The sequence below is a fragment of the Atractosteus spatula genome, chromosome 12 (assembly GCF_055471065.1).
Source record: "Atractosteus spatula isolate fAtrSpa1 chromosome 12, fAtrSpa1.hap1, whole genome shotgun sequence".
Lineage (NCBI taxonomy): Eukaryota > Metazoa > Chordata > Actinopteri > Semionotiformes > Lepisosteidae > Atractosteus > Atractosteus spatula.
Genome location: NC_142717.1, coordinates 27333241 through 27351119, shown reverse-complemented (window position 1 = coordinate 27351119; position 17879 = coordinate 27333241). Strand labels below are relative to the sequence as shown.

Below are 17879 nucleotides of genomic sequence, written 5' to 3'. Positions count from 1 at the left end.
ACATTTTTTACCTCTTTGGTATGGTTTTATGAGGACAATAATTGCTACATTTCTGCTTGTTCTGTATGCCTTTTAGGGGTATATGGATGTTACTCTGCTTCTGTGTGCATATCCCCTAAACTGATTAGTAACACAATTTTTCACAAAGAAGGTGCTGACAATTTGACTTGATTCTTGTACATGAAGAAATTTCCCTTTTCATACAGGCGTGTATGAAAAATATCAGCTATTGAAAACCAGGTTTAATGAGACGTTTTCATTGTTAATGGACTATTTTAAAGTCTTTTTTTGTAGCAGTACTTTCAACAATATCACTTGAAATTTCATCATTTACTACATATATTGAGCCACTTATTAAGCTGTTATATCCTAAATGTGTTGTGAAAAGTATAAGCTATTACCATTGCCTGTTTGATTGTATTCTTATGAGATAAATCGTTACTTGTACTGTTAAGATCTGCCAGTGTTTTAAAGAAAGAAAATAGTTATATGTCAGAGCAGACGGCTTAATTTCTCTGTACAGAAGAACGACTCCAAATTTCTTGGAAAAAGACCCCTCACTTTCTAGTATTTCACCCAATTAACTATACATACTGTACAATACATACATCCATTTTCCAATCGATTTATCAGTACAGGTTGAGCTGAAGCCTGACCTGGTAAGCAGCAGGCACAAGGCAGGATACACCCTGGACAGGATGCCAGTCCATCACAGGGCACACACAAACACAGACACACACACTCGCACAAGGGCCAGTTTTACAGAAGGCAATTAAACTGCCAGTTATGTTTTTGTACTTTGGGTAGAGCACCTGGAGGAAACTCGCACCTGGAGGAAACTCCCACAAACAAGAGGAGAACATGCAAACTCCACACAGATAGCATCCCAGGAGTTAAAGCCAGGATCCCAGAGCTGTGAGGGAGCAAAGCTAACCACTGCGTCACAGTGCTACTTGAAATTACACATTAAAAAAAAATAACTGTAACTTTTCTCCATTTATTAGGGTGTGTTTTCCTCATATAATAATTAAGGATACATTTTTGTATTTGTTCAGCACTTTTCATTCCAGAGAATCTTTAAGTACTTCCCATATAGGTAGGGACCTCCTTCAACCACCACAGAATTACAGCCCTGCCTGGGCAACATATGGCAGCTATTTTGCACCAGCAGTCCCACTGCACCACAGTTCAGGTGGAGAGGTAAGAAACTACTACATCAATTGCATGGAATGGGGAAATTTAGGAAGGTCATGTAAACCCAAAGTGGAATTTAGCCAGGAAACTGGGGTTAGCACCCTTAATCTTAAGGACAGTGCCATGGGATCCCATTATCCTGTTAGTAAATAAGGCACTTATAGAATAGTACCCTATTCCTTCTCTTTTTGTGGGCAGGGGGGCATTGTTTGAGTTTGTGTAATCTGAAATAGTTACCACATTTTGTATTTTTTGTGTCTGTGTAATCTGAAGTACTGTAGCAACTACATATTGTATTGTTTATGTATGTAATCTGAAAGGTGTCTATGTCTCTGTAGCCTGAATTACTTATTCATTATTGTACTGTTATTTTTGTACTGCACTCATGACACAACATTGCTTAGTAAAAATGTAATTGATGTGATTCAGTAAAGTGCTTTTCACCAGATGTTGTATTGTGTTAGAGTGTAAAAATTCCAAAATAAAATAGTGGACACAGTAAAGGTGCAACATGTTTATTATCTATCGAATCTTTATTTCCAATGTTTATCTCGGAAGAGGTGATCAAAACAGTGTCCAGTCCTGGTCCTGGAGAGGTGATGTGTCTGCATGTTTCTGTCCCTTCTCCTTAAATCAGCAGCACCTGAAGAGCTGGCAAAAGTTACTAAATTTTTCCTTAAAGACAGCTCTTTTAGCTTGTTAAAAATTTGCATACATATTCAGCGCTTTGCAATAATGTATAGTAAAACATTTCAGTTGTTTTAATATGGGGGATTGAACCTTGAGAATCAACTAGAGCAATTTAACAAGAGATAACTCGCAAAATTACAAAGAGTAAAAGACTGAAGAAATATCATTAATGAAGTTCAAGTAGGTGGCTGCGTCAGCATGTGTAGGCTGCAAAGGTACAGGTAAATGTTTATTTCATGCTGAAAGGAAAAGAAAAACCTTTACCTGTCACTTATTAGTAATGGGAATTGCTAATTCATTGATAAGGACAATTGAGCAAACAAACCAACAAGAGTGTTACAAGCAAAATTAGTAGTGTGGTTCTGAGAACAGTGATCTGTGTAGTTTTCCATCAGCAAAAAGTGACTTGAGTGTTCTTTTATATTTATTAAAATTAGTTTTAATACATTAAAAATAAATCTTTTTTGGAAAAAATATGTGTTACTCATTTTGAAATTATAAAAACATTACTGGACCTTTTAAATGGCCTTTTAATTTTTCTGAACTTATATAAAATAAGTTACTTTATATATATTCTAAATATATATTTTTAGAATCTTAAATAACTGATCAGATAATCCAATCCAATTCGACTACATCTTTTTATGAGAGATGCTGATCTTAAAACTAGAGCTGTATTAGCAAACTAAAACATACCGTACATATATTGCACTGTAAGAACTTTTTCGACGTGAAAGTCACAGGTAAATTATTGCGAACTACATACCCCACAAAGCCATGCGTCTAATAGGAAGTTCCTGTATGCCGTAATTTCCGTGGTTTTCCTGATTTCCTGTAGGAGTGTAAATGGGACATGACACGGTAGTCGGGAGAGCTCGGATGAAAACAATAACAATAACTCCTTAAGTAAATAGATAGTGCGGAATAAAGAAAACAAAAGTACCCCGTTTACTTGAACGTCGATCTCGACCGGAATGGAGGCAGTGCCCCGCATGCCCATGATATGGCTGGATTTAAAGGAAGCCGGGGACTTTCAGTTCAGTCCATCCGTCAGGCAGGTGAGAACGGGGCGGGGAGGGTTGCTGGGTTGGAACGGTAGTCGTGCACTCGCAGATTTGCGCAGCGCAGGTACGATCAAGCCAGCCCTCTAGGAATAACACGGCTGTAGAGTATTGCTTCCTTCGGTGGCGTAACAGAGTTTCTGTGCGATCTATTGCTAAGACAGCGAGGCCCGGCGTGAAATGTCTGTTGATCGGAGCAGGGAGTGTTTTGACTCTTTGCCCCCCTACCAGTCTACACACGCCTGTGTCTTCACCTCGTGCTTCTGGATCTTGGTTAATGGTCACCGTGTGCAACTGTTTCTTGAACAGTACTTTGTCATGACGCACAGGGCGATGACTCTTGTCACTCGCAGGTGTTTAGGTCCAACAATGAACACGTACCCCAGCCCAATCTGGACAGCTCCAGAAGAAGAGAAGGGAAATTAACTTAAAGGTTCGTTAGTCTCAGTCTAGGAAAGTCCAGCTGAAACTGTTGAGTCTTTTGTTCTTCTTACATTTCATTAATGACCCCCCAAATAAATAATTTAATTGAAAGAATATTGTCCCAGGTATTGTTTTCATGATTCATCACTAGTCTTCTCAGAATCTTATTTAGCTGCTTGTGCCTGTTAGTATTTCTCAGCTCTTTCTGTGATCTGTTGATAGCTGGTTTTCCTGCAGTTTCGAACTGTGATCAGGAATCCGAGTAGCTGTGCAGCTTAAACTACATCAAGTTAAAGGCCTTCTGTTCAGCTGGCAACAGACTGAGCAAGAGATTGCTGTAGCTGTCATTTCGGGTGAACTTGCTAGACTGAGCAACGCACGAGGCTGTAGATGTCTTTTGTTCCAAAACTGCGAGTCAAAAAGAAAGTAGAATTCTGTAGGAAGCTGGAATATTTTTAATCTATCTAGTGTGAAAGTAAAATGAGATCGTGCTCTGTGTGAGTTCTGAATTGGAGAATAGGCCCAAACCTTTTTTTTCCAGGTGTGTGGCCTACAATGGCATGCTGTCACAATCTCTCAGCTGACACTGGTGACACAGCTTCCTCTCAGCAGGCAGGAACATATCAAACATATTTTAACATATTAAAAACTTCCTCCCGGAGGTCTTAGATACAGAGCTTGCCTTTCTGTGTATTTGAACTGGAATTTGAGGTGAAGTCACCTCACAAACATTTCGCCTGTCTAGCCCATGTGGCAGATCTCAGCCATTTCTTGACAGAAGCCAGGGCTTCAGTTTCAACAACATGGGTGGGTGGTGTGTTCCACACTCCTACCACCCTTTCTTTTCACTAGTGTCTCTTGTTCTCTTTTTAAAATAATAATAAATAATCAGACACGTGTATGACACACTGTGGTTAATGTTTGTGAGTTAGTGTTTTGTGGCCACTCAGGGGGTTAAAGGTAGAGAAGTAAACCATTCTGAAGCACCAGACCTGTACTGTACGAGACCCTCGACCAATTCTCTCATTTTACTGATTTACAAATCCCACATTGAAATTTAGTCCTCCGTGATAGTTTTATTGCTAGGCGCTGAAACGCAAAATTAATTATTTTGATGTGGCATTGTTTTATGTTAGAAATTATTCTTAAGAAAAAAAAATGAAATATGCCGTTTGCATAAGTATTCAATCCCCACATAATGTTTAAATGTAAAAGGGTTGTGTGGAGTCACAGATGTGCACTGTGCCTCTATAACACAGAATCACAAATATGAACAACACTGCTAAGTAAATGGACACAGATTGCAAGCCTTGGGATAAAAAAATCAAATATATTGAAGTTTCCCACAGTATATTCTTCTACACACTGGTAGATTTTTTTTTTATTTTACTTCTGTTGCCTTTATTATTGAAATTTACCACAATATCAGGCAGGTTATCAAAGCACCCCGCACAGATCACCACTGCCCGTCTGAATGTCTGATGCCTGACCACTTGGGCTTAATTGTCCTGTGTCCTCAGTCGGAAATTACCCTGAGCTGTCCAGATTCAGACTCTACGGCAGACCCGCTGTCTTGATCGTACTTCGAACCTCACATCTCTGTGTCATGTGCCCTGCTCAGTGTTGGAAGATCTGGTTGCAGTGGAGTATGTCTGTGAATTTTTGCCATCTCCTTTCAATGTGTCACATAACGTTTCCCTCACTGTACTTTCAGTGCTGCTGTTACTGGTAAGATGGGAAGGCGAGGCAGCCTCAGTGTCATCAAGAACTCTGTGCTCCATCAGCACAAAGAGCAGGAGAATTGTTTCTGTGTAGTACCCCTGATTGGATAGGCAAATCTCAAAAGCTGTTCAGCACCGCATACATTGCTGCGTTTGAACAAGTGGAAAGAGATCTGCATCAAATAACTGGCTTTTCATTTCTCTCTCTCTGCAATACTATATTTTTTACTCCTTCCCATCTAATGCTTCAGCTTGGTTATTGTCCTCTTTTTAAATTTTAAATTTTAAACTGTCTTGTCTTGTGTCTCAAGTGAGCTAAGCCACACAACTGGGGTCTAAACAAGAGTTTGAATTGAATCCCTAGTGCCAAAATCGAATATTGCTTAAATGTGCTTTGAAGATGTTCAAAGATCTGATTTAACATATGAAAAACTCTGATCTTTTCTGTGACAGTTGTCCGTCTGAAGGGATTGCAAACCTTTTAAACACAAGTTCTGTAGTGCAATTCCATGTTACCAATAGCACTTCAAAATGAAGTTTCAGATGGTTACAAAGTGTGTAATGCAGGCAAACGAAATCTAAGAAAAATAATGCATTTCAAGACTGCAGGGTAAAACCATGTTATTAGTTTTAAGTTTTTCGAGACACAAGAATGGATTAGTGCATCATTTGAATAGTGAACTGACTTTCTGACCAAAGAATACAGAAAACATCAGGCCGCTATGATAGAAGTACTGCGTGATAAGATTAGATCTAAGATAATATAAGATCCCTTTTATTGGGCATATACAATTTCTTGTATTAGGAATTTAGTGCAGGGTCAGCCATTTATATGGCACCCCTGGAGCAGGTGGGGTTAAGGGCCTTGCTCAGAGGGCCCAACAGAGTAGGATTCCGTTATCTGCCGGCCACAGGATTAGAACCAGCGACCTTCCGGCCACAGGCGCAGATCCTTAGCCACAGAGCCACTGTACCGCCCCAATAAGGATTTGACCACATGTTTAACAACATTCCAGGGTTCCACATGCAGTAGACAGCTCCAAGATGACACCAAGATAATTCAAGATACGGTGCTGCCAGAGAGGGAGTGGGGGGACTCCATGTGTAATATCTTTCTGGCCGTGATCACGTGGAGCAGCCAATTTCTGCTTCTGCGAGAGGTTACGATTGATGTCAGCCTTCAATAAAAATACATCCTTGTCAAGAAAAGTAGACAAGGGGGTAGAAACCTTGTGTTGCGAAGACGCGATCACTCCCATGACCAGGTTAAAAGGTACCTATCATCAGATGAGCCTGTCAGTGCGCAGTTTCATACTGCAAAATGTTTGTCTTTTAAAATTCCGTGTTGTCCCATCAATCAACCACCATTATTTATCGTTATTAACGCTGAGCCCGAATGCATCTACTCTTAATCTCCCCTTGTCATCCGCTGTTCTGCCTTTGCCAGTGTGGTGTTTGATAACGCGTAAAACAAATGTGGAATTGCTCAGGTACAATAAATGGTTTCAGTGTGATTTTCTTTGTGTTCATCAAGAAAGAATGGCTGAATGACATCCAGTGATTTCTGTCCAGGTGATTTTTAATAGAGCCCGAAGATCACAACCACTTCCTGGTGTCATTGCTAGGGTATCTGTTATTCCCCTCCTGGTAGAGGTGACTGCTGAGAGGAATGTAGACTGCTGAGTCAGAGCCACATGACTGGGGCTGCTCCGGTACGCAGCACTTGAGAATACTGCTCACGTTGATGATGTTTACTCATTGTCTTGCTTTTTACAGCGATTTCCCCTGTAGCGTAGTGTGCTGTTTTATTTGATTATGTTTTTTTCTTTCATTTTGGAGCTGGAGGGTTTTACTTGTATATGTTTAATTATAAATTCTGCTGCACAGGCTTCATGAAAACCCAAAAGAAACGTCAGTATTTATTGTGCAAGCCTGGTTCAGCAGAGGTGAGACAGTGCAGTGGCAATCAGAGAGGGTGGGCTGGGCAGTCAGCACAGCCTTCTTCTCTCGCTGGCTCTGACTGGTATGCTGATGTCACGGCCCTTGTACTGGGGAGTAATCTGATGTCATGCTCCATGACCCAGTGCACTGTGTGGAAAGTGCTGCAGTTGAACAAATCAGATTTTTGTCATGTGGGTGGTCTCAAAGTATGGATCTTCGGCCCGAGCCCTGAAGAGCCCCAATCCAACAGATTTTGTAGATCATCATTAAATCATCAATCTCTAAAGACTAACTGGATTGGGGCTCTCTAGCACCCAGGTTGGAGGGGCTGGCAGAGACCGAGACATTATCAGACTTTGTTTTTAATGTAAAGCTTAGGTGTAGCTGAGAGACTGTATACTTGTCAGTTTAAGTACTACAACGCAATCAGAACTGCAAATGACCCAGAAAGTCAGGGAGGACTGTATTAACACCTCTAACGGGCAACATGAAGACTTGTCAAATGACTTGTGATGTTTGCATTTGCTTTGTAAGTAATTTAGAGTTGTGTTTAAATTTATTTTTGCAAAACAAAATACAGGTTTGAATGTTTCATGAAACAAGTCCTACTGTACAGTATCAGGTCACTTAATAAAAATATTCGCATTTATTTTAAAAGTTCAGTTTTCATTCAGTCCTGTGTCATACCCTAGCCCCAAGGCTTTTTTTTTATTGTGATTCTTTTATACCCAGACCGTTTTTGTACTTAATTTCATTTGTGCATTTATGTCTGCCTCTCGGCAGGAGCAGGAAATATCTCCCTGATTCAGTGCAAGTATTTCAGTAAACTGTATTTATGTTTCCAGCTTAACAAGGTCAGTGATTTCCGGGGGAGGTTTCAGTCATGCCTGAAATTGTATCTTTTATTTGCCTTTTCACAGTGCTTATTAAACCTCACTGCATTAGCTGCATTCAAGGGTCATGAATAATAACAATAATAATGTTTCTTTATTAGCCCTATACAATTTCTTGCATTAGGAATTCGTCTTTCCGCATACCCCAGCTTTTCTCCATGGAGACACAGACACACAGACAGGGAGAGAAGCTTGGGGTCAGAGCGCAGGGTCTGCCATTGTACGGCGCCCCTGGAGCAGTTAGGGTTAAGGGCCTTGCTCATCGGTGTCAAACCGATGCCGTGACTCGGATTCGAACCGAGTTTGCTGCGGCCACAACGCAGAGTACTAACCACTATACGATCACGGCGAGCTACCCGGGACTGCACTGAGTGTGCAATTGCAATTATTTTAAACCTTACAAATATATTTTCTCAGCCTCTCCCTGGTTTGTTGGATTATGTGGAAGTCAAGGACTTGCAGCACATATCACTAAAAGGAGAAAAGAACTTGGTTTTTCTTGCCAGCGCAGATGAGGAGTAGTGCTTGTTGTTTATTGGAAGGGAAATGTGCTTGAAGTTGAAGTCAGGGTGTGTGTTGGTGGCTAAAACCACCTAATACTAATAATCTATCCCTGATTGTGAGCTAAAAGGCTTATCTTTCTTTGCTCTCTCTCTCTCCTTAGTTCATCCTGAAGAATTATGGGGAGAACCCTGACAGCTACAATGAGCAGCTGAAGAAACTGGAGCAGCTCAGACAGGCAAGTTCTGTGGCTGGACAGGCCTTTGCAGATCAGTCCTCTGGCCTCGGCTGTGAATCCGTTAGAGCAGCTACATTAGTGTTTCGGTAAAGCGAGCACTGTAGGTGAGAATGACCCATTGTGTTCCTCCGAATAAAGCAATAGAATCGGAGCACATTATTTCCCTGTTGTGGAGTTGGACGAGCACACTTGGAGGCGTGCGTTGCAGTGCAGTGTGCGAGACGGGTGTCGTGTGTGCGTGACGGGTGTCGTGTTTGTCTCCGGCAGGCGGCGGTGAACGTGACGCGGGACTTCGAGGGCTGCAGCACTCTCCGCAAATACTTCGGCCAGCTGCACTACCTGCAGAGCCGAGTACCCATGGGCTCTGGACAGGAGGCCGCCGTGCCCATCTCTTGGTGAGTGAATAGCTGCCCCCAGCTTGTGTCCCCGTGTCTAACCCCAACTTTTTACTGCAGTCTGGACTCTCCAGCAGATTGGTAGGGCTAGATCCTGCCTTTCTAGAGATGTGCTGTTGGATCTTGTTAAATGATATTTAATACATCAAAAATGTATCATTCAAATCATTCAAAATAGTAAAGAGTTGAACTCATGTTTCATTTACCAAGCTTTTTAGGGTATGGCTTCATCCATCCATCCATTTTCTAACCACTTTTGCAGTCCAGGCTTCAGGGGAGCTGGAGACTATCTCAGCAGGCAACAAGCGCAAGGCAGGGTACACCCTGGACAGGACACCAGTCTGTCATGGGGCACACATAGATGCAAACATGTACACACTCATAACAGGGCCAGTTTTCCCAGGTGCCAGTTAACCTTCCAGCATGTTTTTAGACTGTGGGAGGAAACCATCACACCAGGATGAAATGCACCCAAAAGCAGGGAGAACATGCACACTCCATGTGGATAGCACCCCAGTAATTAAACCCAGGTTCACCGTCCTGCAAGGCAGCAATTCAAATGAATACATTAATTCTAATGGTACGGCTTTATGTTAATGGTATTTCCTAAAGGTATTCAGGCACCACAACTGATTTGGATGCCCTGCATTCTTTTAAACTTCTGTGCAGTTTTTGGGGCACTTCACATTTTGAGCTCCAGTGCTGGACTCACCTTGAGGCAGCTATTTCGCGCTGTATCTACAAAAACTCCAGCACAGCTCTGCGATTCACTGGATGCTGTAGAGCTCCTGGTGCAGCCTGTTGTGTTCAGGCACTGTGTGGTGCTCCCGCCTGATGAAGATGATGATGTAAACCCTGTGCTGTACCCTATTTCTGGGTGTCCTTTGTCTGATGTATGCTTGTGTCTTTTCCAGGACCGAAATCTTCTCTGGAAAGACAGTTACTCACGATGACATCAGCTACGAGCAGGCTTGTATCCTCTATAACCTAGGTGAGCAGAAGGCAGGAGGAACTCATCTTTGTCACATTATGTCTGAAGATATTTTGTATGTGGGGTCCTTTAGCTACGAGGATATCACGAGATCCCTTTGCAGCTGCTAACTAACAAGTGAATATTTGCTGTCAGTTGCAGCAGTACTTACACATCAAAACGATCAGACAAAAAGCAAAGGATCATTATATATCTAATGCCACACAGGTATCCACTATGTGCTATTGTCTAACTACAAGATGTTGCTTTTGCCACAGATCAGAATTAACACTATAGGTAGTCAGCGCAGTATAATCCAAAATCTAATACCCTCAAAAGAAACAACTCCTTTAATTGGGTAAGTGCACTGCACACTGGAGTCATTTGAGGAAACGAAATATTAGCTGTATGATTATTAAAATTGTGTGCTTTCCCCCAGGGGCTCTGCATTCCATGCTGGGAGCTATGGACAACAGGGTGTCGGAGGAGGTGAGCTGGGCCTCAGAGCCTCATTGCCTTCGCTGAACTATGCCACACTTACACTATATCATTTCAGCAAGGGTTGTGTGGAGTTCCCGTATGGTTCAGGTAGCGTGGGTTTTACAGTTTGTGCTGTGCTTATCTAAAGGGTCTCCTTGACTCTTCTTTGTGCTTTAAATGAGTCAGCGCTGTCCCATTGCCCGTCTCTCTCTTCTCTGAGCGTGTCTTTGTGTGCCTCCCCCCCCCCCACATCCTGTTTCATTGACCTTGTGTTCTTTTTCCTTCTGTTTTGTTGTGTCTTGCCAGGGCATGAAGGTGTCTTGTACGCACTTCCAGTGCTCGGCTGGGGCTTTCTCTTACCTGCGGGACCACTTCAGCCACAACTTCAGTGTGGACATGAGTCATCAGATACTCAACCTCAACATCAACCTCATGCTGGTAAGACTCAAGCTCTCGGCCTGAGCACCTGCATCTTTGCTGTGCTCCCTTATATCCAAACCAGGTGTGGCATCAGAAGTACAGTTAGGTAAATGTTTTACGTAAATGGGACTGAAGTAAAGTTATTGAGCCACGTGGTGTGTTCTTATGTGTGAGTGTACTGTGAGATTAACAGCGGCTTCCTTTCCTCTGACCTCTGTTCTGTGCATGTCAGGGCCAGGCTCAGGAGTGCCTATTGGAGAAGTCCATGCTGGACAACAGAAAGAGTTTTCTTGTTGCCCGTATCAGTGCCCAGGTAGGTACAACCCAACCTCTTTGAAAGTACTTGTATTTGCAATGTCTCATTGTAATTTATAGCATTCTGGGAATGTTATCTTAACTCATTCTCTGCCAGTGTCCTTTTTTTTTCATGATCCCAAAAAAGCTTTAGAATATAGTGTTTAACTGTGCAAAACTGGAACAGAGGTAGTGATAATGAATGTTAGGAATGATTTGCAGAGGAAGGTAGCGATATTTTGGTTTGTGTTAAGTACAATAAATATTATGTCATGCCACATACAGTATGTGACAGGATATTTATAGAGAATTATTCTGCTTAACAAGAAAAATGAAATGTACAGATATTTGCCTGTATGTTACTTGTAGTGTTTGAGTTTTAAAATAATGCTTGTCTTAATGTGTTCCTTGAGTATTGATGGCACACAGGCAGGAAACACATGCCTATCAGGAAACAGACCCTGTAGGCCAATCAAGACGAGCCTCCAGGCTGGGCTATAAGCTGGAGAACATTTTTGGATCTCATTTTGGATGCTGTAACATCCATCTGGATGGGGGGGAGGGGGTCGAAACTGCATATTTTGTTATATTTAGTTTTGTTTTCCAAAATGCGGTAAACGCAAAACAAAGCACAGGAAGTGTTATGGTTTGTTCTAATGAAATCGTCCTATTACAAAAGCTTCACTGTTATGATTTGATGATATTGCTTTTAAAAAGGATATCAAACACTTTAAATTCTGTCCTTGAAAGGTGTCATCATGGTCTTTAGAAGTCCTTGAATGTTGTGTTAGAAAGGGTATTTGTATATATGAACTATATTTTAACTTAATATACACATACTCCCGAGCTAAGACACTCAGCATTCAAAATTTTGTTTGATGTGACCGAACAAGATCACATCATTTATTTTACTTTAAAATTACTTTTAATAACATGGCTTAAAATTGGCTTGCTGTTTTTAATTCACTAAATGTTTCATAGAAAAATCATTCGACCAGAAGGGTCCTGATTGAGTCCTGATTTGTCACAGATCTCTGCTTTGGTCTGATGGAACTAAATCACTTCGTTCCAGTCTTGCTCTTTTTCCTCAGCCTCAATTTTACATGGATAAAAGCAGCTGGATGAGATCCTGAGAACCACCAAGTGGGCTCGATGGGCTGAGTGGCCCCCTCTCGTTTTTATGCTCTTCCCTCAGCTGCAGGGTGTGGGCAGTCTTAACCCTGTACAGGATGTGCTCTTTGTCAGTGAGGCTCCACTGTGGGAGGGGGATGTCTTCTGACTCCTTGTGCTTCGCGCAGGTGGTGGATTATTACAAGGAGGCTTGCCGTGCTCTGGAGAATTCAGATACCGCCTCCCTGCTGGGGAAGATCCAGAAGGACTGGAAGAAGCTGGTGCAGATGAAAATCTACTATTTTGCTGCGATTGCACACGTAAGATTGCCTTGTCCACTTGCTGCGAGGTTTGGACGTCCAAGTTAGATTGGGACCCACCTGGACACAGCGGACTGTGAGCACGTGGGTTACAGTAGCCGGATGCATTAGGCTTTGGCTGGTAGCTCGTTTGTGTTGTGCTTTTTTCAGAGTGGGGATGGAATCAGGTTGCTTGAGAAGTACTTTGTTATTGTGGCATCATATGTAAAAGCTGAATTTCTTAAAAAAACATTTCTTTACAGCTCCACATGGGCAAGCAGGCAGAGGAGCAGCAGAAATATGGAGAGAGGGTACGTCTCTTTGCCAGTGGCTCTATTTGATCTATAATCTCTTGCTGACTATGAGTGTGCACCTCCCTGATGCTACAGTTGTGAGAAAAAGTTTATGAACCCTTTTGGAATTATCTGGATTTCTGCATGAATGGCCCCAAAAATGTGATCTGATCTTCATCTAAGTCGTAATAATAAATAAAGACTGTCTTATTGAACAAACAACACACAACATTTTACATTGTCATATCTGTATTCAACAAATGGTTTAAACAGTCAAGGTCAGGTAGACCTGAGCCCCAGGTCTCGCTAAGTTGTTTTACCTTTGGCTTAAAAAAGGTAGTTATTTCAAATTATCAGTAGTTTTACACCTCAAAATCTTTAGCTGTTTATGTATTGAAAGTCAATTGAAGCTCAGTAGGAATGTACACTAGGAATCATAGCAAACACAAGAGTAACTTTCAAATTAGCAGTGTAGCACACTTGGATTGAGACAGCTCTAGCTAGTGAGTGAGCCTCTTCTTCTGCATCTTCTGGAGGCAGAGGGAGAGAATCCTGTTGTTTATTTTAACTGATTACTATGTGATTACTGTTATTTCTTTTAGTTGATCAGTGTTACTTTACTTACCTTAAAACCAGTGCATTAGTACTTTATCATATAAGGGAGAGTCATTTTAACCACACATACTGTATACTGTAATACTCAATTATGTGATGGTATAAGGTGATCATATGAGAATTTGTTTTTTTTCAACGGTTCTCTGCACCAAACACGTGCCAGTGTTGAGACCCTACTGTATTTTAATATCCATAACATTTTAGTGCTTTTTTTAAAACTGTATTTCAATCCTTGAAAAGATCCAGCTGGCAGTGTTAGTAATATTGCCCCCACAGGACTGGCACAGTATATTTGGTTTTCTGCCTTACGGGCCGATGTATATGTCCTTTTCCGGATTGTGGTCTTTTGATGGTTTATCAGAGAATCTCCTCTGAAAGCATTTTCAGTGTGAACTTGTGGTGTGTTTCTGTGCAGCTGGCGTACCTGCAGAGTGCTCTGGACAAGCTGAGCGAAGCAGTGAAACTGGCCAAGGTAGCTCACTCTCTCCTGCTAACCACGCACAGAGCAAGCTGTAAAGCAGCAAAGAGATCAGTGTTGTACAATAAACTTTCAAGCAATCCAGCATCCAAACCTGAAGAAGGCTCAACAGCTGGAGCTTTTTCTTTCTACAATTTAGCTTGGATTTATCCATTACTTGTTGCCTCACCAGCAGACAGCCAGCTGTTAAATTCTGATATTGGTCAGCGGTGTATAGGGCTGTGTCTTATGAGGATAATGTGTGGAGAACTCATTTACGACATTCCGATGTTGTAAATGAGCTGCTGGGTAAAAATATGATAAAATATTATCCGTGTAGTCTGTTTTGATTGCAGCACTTTCTTATCGATAAAGATTTAAAAAGACATTCTCCACCCCTGAAGAGAGAAGTAGTGAGAGTTACTTACTGACCTTTTTCTCCGGAGTAGGGTCAGCCTGACAGCGTACAGGACGCCCTGAGGTTCACCATGGATGTCATTGGAGGAAAGTAAGACTCATTCCTTACTCTTCTATGGTGCCAGGCCAATGCCTGTACTAGGACTGGTGTAATGGTAGATTCTGTGTGAGGTAGTTGTGTGACTCTTCAACAAAAGAGAGAACATGATGTCTGTGAGTCAGTGAGTTGTGGGTGTATCATCTTTCTGCAGTTTTGGGAAGGGACTGACAGAGCTGACAAACCACTGAGTCTCCCGGGCAGTTGCAGCATAGTCCCTCACCTGTACTTTATTTCCCCTCACAAGGGGACTCAGTCCTCCAGGCAGGACAGCAAGGTACCACAGCTCACTGAAGGCCCATGCTATGGGTGCCTGGAGAGGGCCTTTGACTGCAGACCACTTCCTGTGGTGTGTGTAGATCAGAGCTGTTTAAATGGGAGTATAGTGCAGCTGGGCTGTAAAATCACCTCCCGATGAGCACATCGTGCAGCGCATGACAGGGTGGTTGTGCAACTCCTTTGTAACCAGGCACCCTGTTAAAAATGGCAGAAGAAACTGCTCTGGGCAAAGCAGTAAAGCAGTTTGTGTATACACATGGCATGGTTTCCCAGAGTTTTGTAGCACTGATGGTGTGTAAATTAAAGTCAACATTTATTTAAGACAATCATTAAATAAAATGCAAAGAAACAAACAATAGGTTTATTCCATGCTGAAAAAAAGAAGAAAGAGAAAACAACGTTTTGGCTGAGGAGCCTTCTTCAGGTGTGAAGAAGGCTCCACGGCAGAAACGTTGTGTTTTCTTTCTTCTTTTTTTCAGCATGGAATAAACCTATTACTTGTTCCTTTGCAGCCTACGCATGCTGACGCAGCTACCCACATTAAATAAAATGTAAATGTTCGAAAGACTCAACATACTTTAACATATGATTGAATGTTAATTTGATAAGTTGCAGGACATAAGCAAATTAATTGTTATTAAAGCTTTTTTACCACGTTTGCAAATTCAGGCCTTTGGCATACTACTGCAGGTACTAGGTACTCACTAACTCTATAGTTGATGGGTGCAGCTCTATCCCCCCTGTTGAGGGCCTCCCTCTTATGTCCATGGCCTTTCTCCCTAGATTCAACTCTGCCAAGAAGGACAACGACTTCATATACCATGAGTCTGTGCCAGCTCTGGACACCCTGCCCTCTGTCAAAGGTTTGCTTTCAAGGTCTTCTGGCACTCTGTGCCAATCCAATATCAGGTTTAATTTGTTCAAACTTTATAGAATATGTGCATCTTCTATAAAAAGTAAAAAAAAAAACATTTGTTTTTCTAAACATTATCTTATAAAATAAGAAAAAAGCAACAGTAAAAGTTTCTACTGTTAGTTTACTAGATTTCACTTCTACTGAATTTGTGTTAACGTCTAGTGCTGCTAGGAATGGTCTCTTCTGTTTTTTTTGTATTTTACAAATCTTGCCGAATCAGGGATATGTCTGCTTTATCCTTTAGGTTCATAATAGAAAGCTTAAACTTTGAGGTGAATGAAGTCCCATGGCTTCTGCTCTCTTCTTGCAGGGGCCCCGCTGGTGAAGGCTCTGCCTGTGAACCCCACAGACCCCAGCGTCACCGGTCCTGATATATTTTCCAAGCTGGTTCCCATGGCAGCCCATGAGGCCTCCTCTCTTTACAGGTAGGAAGAGGGAGCAGGGCAGCAGAGTCTTTGGGGTCTCCCTGCCTGGATAATTCGGTAGAATTTGAAGTCACTCTTTTATGTACGTGAGCTTTTTTTATGCTGTGCTCTCTGCAGTCCCTCCCCCCCTTTCCTTCTAAATCTGTCTTTTTCTTCCCATCAGTGAGGAGAAGGCCAAACTGCTGCGCGATGTGATGGCGAAGATTGAGAGCAAGAACGAGACTCTCGAGTGAGTGCAGACAGCTCTTCTGCAAGGGTGCAAGTTAACAGTGGACATTCGTACACAACTGCACACAACATACATCACAGGATCATAGCCTTCTGAGACACACGTGGCACAGAAAATCTCCCGTGTGTGTGTATGACATGTTCTGAGTTGTGTATTGCTGTGCTGTACATACAAAAACGCTAACATAGTCTTCCTCATCGCGGCAAATCCTAATTGTGGTCTCAGTCTGATTTCCTGGCTGAGAATCCAAAATAAGAAGCTCTTTATGCTGCGGGGCAGGATATGGAAGTGATCTGTCTCCACATCCTTCCATCTCGGTGTGCTGGTTTGTGTCTCTACGTCTCTGCTTCCCTCTGCCCATGCAGACAGTTCATGGATTCCTTGCGGCTGGACCCCGACACAGTGGACAACCTGGACATGTATAGCCACATCCCGCCTGTGCTCATGGAGAAGTGCGCTGCTCTGAGTGTGCGGCCCGACACGGTGAAGAGCCTCATCCAGTCCATGCAGGGTGAGCTAGATCGCACTGGCGTACCACCCACTCTGTCACATTGCAGCTGGGGCACTGGAACAGCGCCAGCCCATGCGTTGATTCAGCATCTGTGTTTGCTAGCTAGGTTTTGCACACCACAAGCTGCCTGATGTATGGTGTAAGCCTTTTAATTGCCATTTTTCTTGCCTCTTGGTTTCTGTAGCAGCCTCTTTTATTTTTCTCCCCGATTTGCTTGGACCAGTTCTGTAGCTTAACTTCGTGAAATTCCTTTCGGGATTTTGGACACCTGAATCATTGCCATAAAGTTGTTTCTGTGGCTGGCGTAAAAGATTGAGGTCTTTCAGCGCACGTCACACTTTTCACTCCATAGAATTAATGTAATTGTAAACGTTTTAAGCTCTTTCCAGTGCAGCAGTGACTTTTGCATAGCACAGTGTTCAGAACTAAACTGTGTATTGTGAATATGCAAGTGATTTATATAGTTTTGCTATTGACACACTTAATCTGCAGTCAAAACTTTATAGTATATTTAAGCATTCTGTTGGCCCTGTCTAGACATTGTCCAAGACATAAATCAGCTTTAACACCAAGGTCCTTTTAGATCCTTTTAACCCTCAGTACCCGTTATTTCTTGCCAATAGTCTCTTCTCTGCCTTGTCAGCCCATTCTTGCTGTGTAAGTCCATTCGCATGTAAATTACTCTTAATTCCATGTTTGCTACATCTACAACAGTATGTGGTGTCTACTTTAAATTTATTTAACTTGCTAATTACAGGAAAATCTCTTCTTCTGTAAGGGATCGGACCTAAAAATCCCTGCAAATGGGACATTTGTTGAATATTGTACTCTACAACAAAAGGGAATTAGCTACAGTCACAAAACAACCACATTTTCAATCTAAACGCAAGATTATATGAATGCAGTGTAATGCACGTAAAGCTATATAATGCAATAACCAAGTAATATCTAGTTTCAGAAATATGTAATATGTTTGAAAATCACATATCCAAGAACAGTGAGGTTTTCCC

At 42.0% G+C, this 17879-nt stretch overlaps 1 protein-coding gene across 1 annotated transcript in view; it reads left to right on the top strand.

The window, feature by feature from the left end:
- The first annotated feature begins 2703 nt into the window (after positions 1–2703).
- LOC148822835 (tyrosine-protein phosphatase non-receptor type 23-like) overlaps positions 2704–17879 on the top strand; it is a 28091-nt gene continuing 12915 nt past the window's right edge. Inside the window, exons 1-15 of the mRNA XM_088928589.1 lie at positions 2704–2942; positions 8588–8662; positions 8930–9057; positions 9972–10048; positions 10467–10516; positions 10814–10945; positions 11160–11240; positions 12520–12651; positions 12894–12941; positions 13954–14010; positions 14445–14503; positions 15572–15651; positions 16015–16129; positions 16293–16358; positions 16724–16869. Of these exons, the coding sequence (XP_088784715.1) occupies positions 2859–2942; positions 8588–8662; positions 8930–9057; positions 9972–10048; positions 10467–10516; positions 10814–10945; positions 11160–11240; positions 12520–12651; positions 12894–12941; positions 13954–14010; positions 14445–14503; positions 15572–15651; positions 16015–16129; positions 16293–16358; positions 16724–16869 (1330 nt within the window). The 5' untranslated portion in view covers positions 2704–2858. The remainder of the gene's footprint in view (positions 2943–8587; positions 8663–8929; positions 9058–9971; positions 10049–10466; positions 10517–10813; positions 10946–11159; positions 11241–12519; positions 12652–12893; positions 12942–13953; positions 14011–14444; positions 14504–15571; positions 15652–16014; positions 16130–16292; positions 16359–16723; positions 16870–17879) is intronic.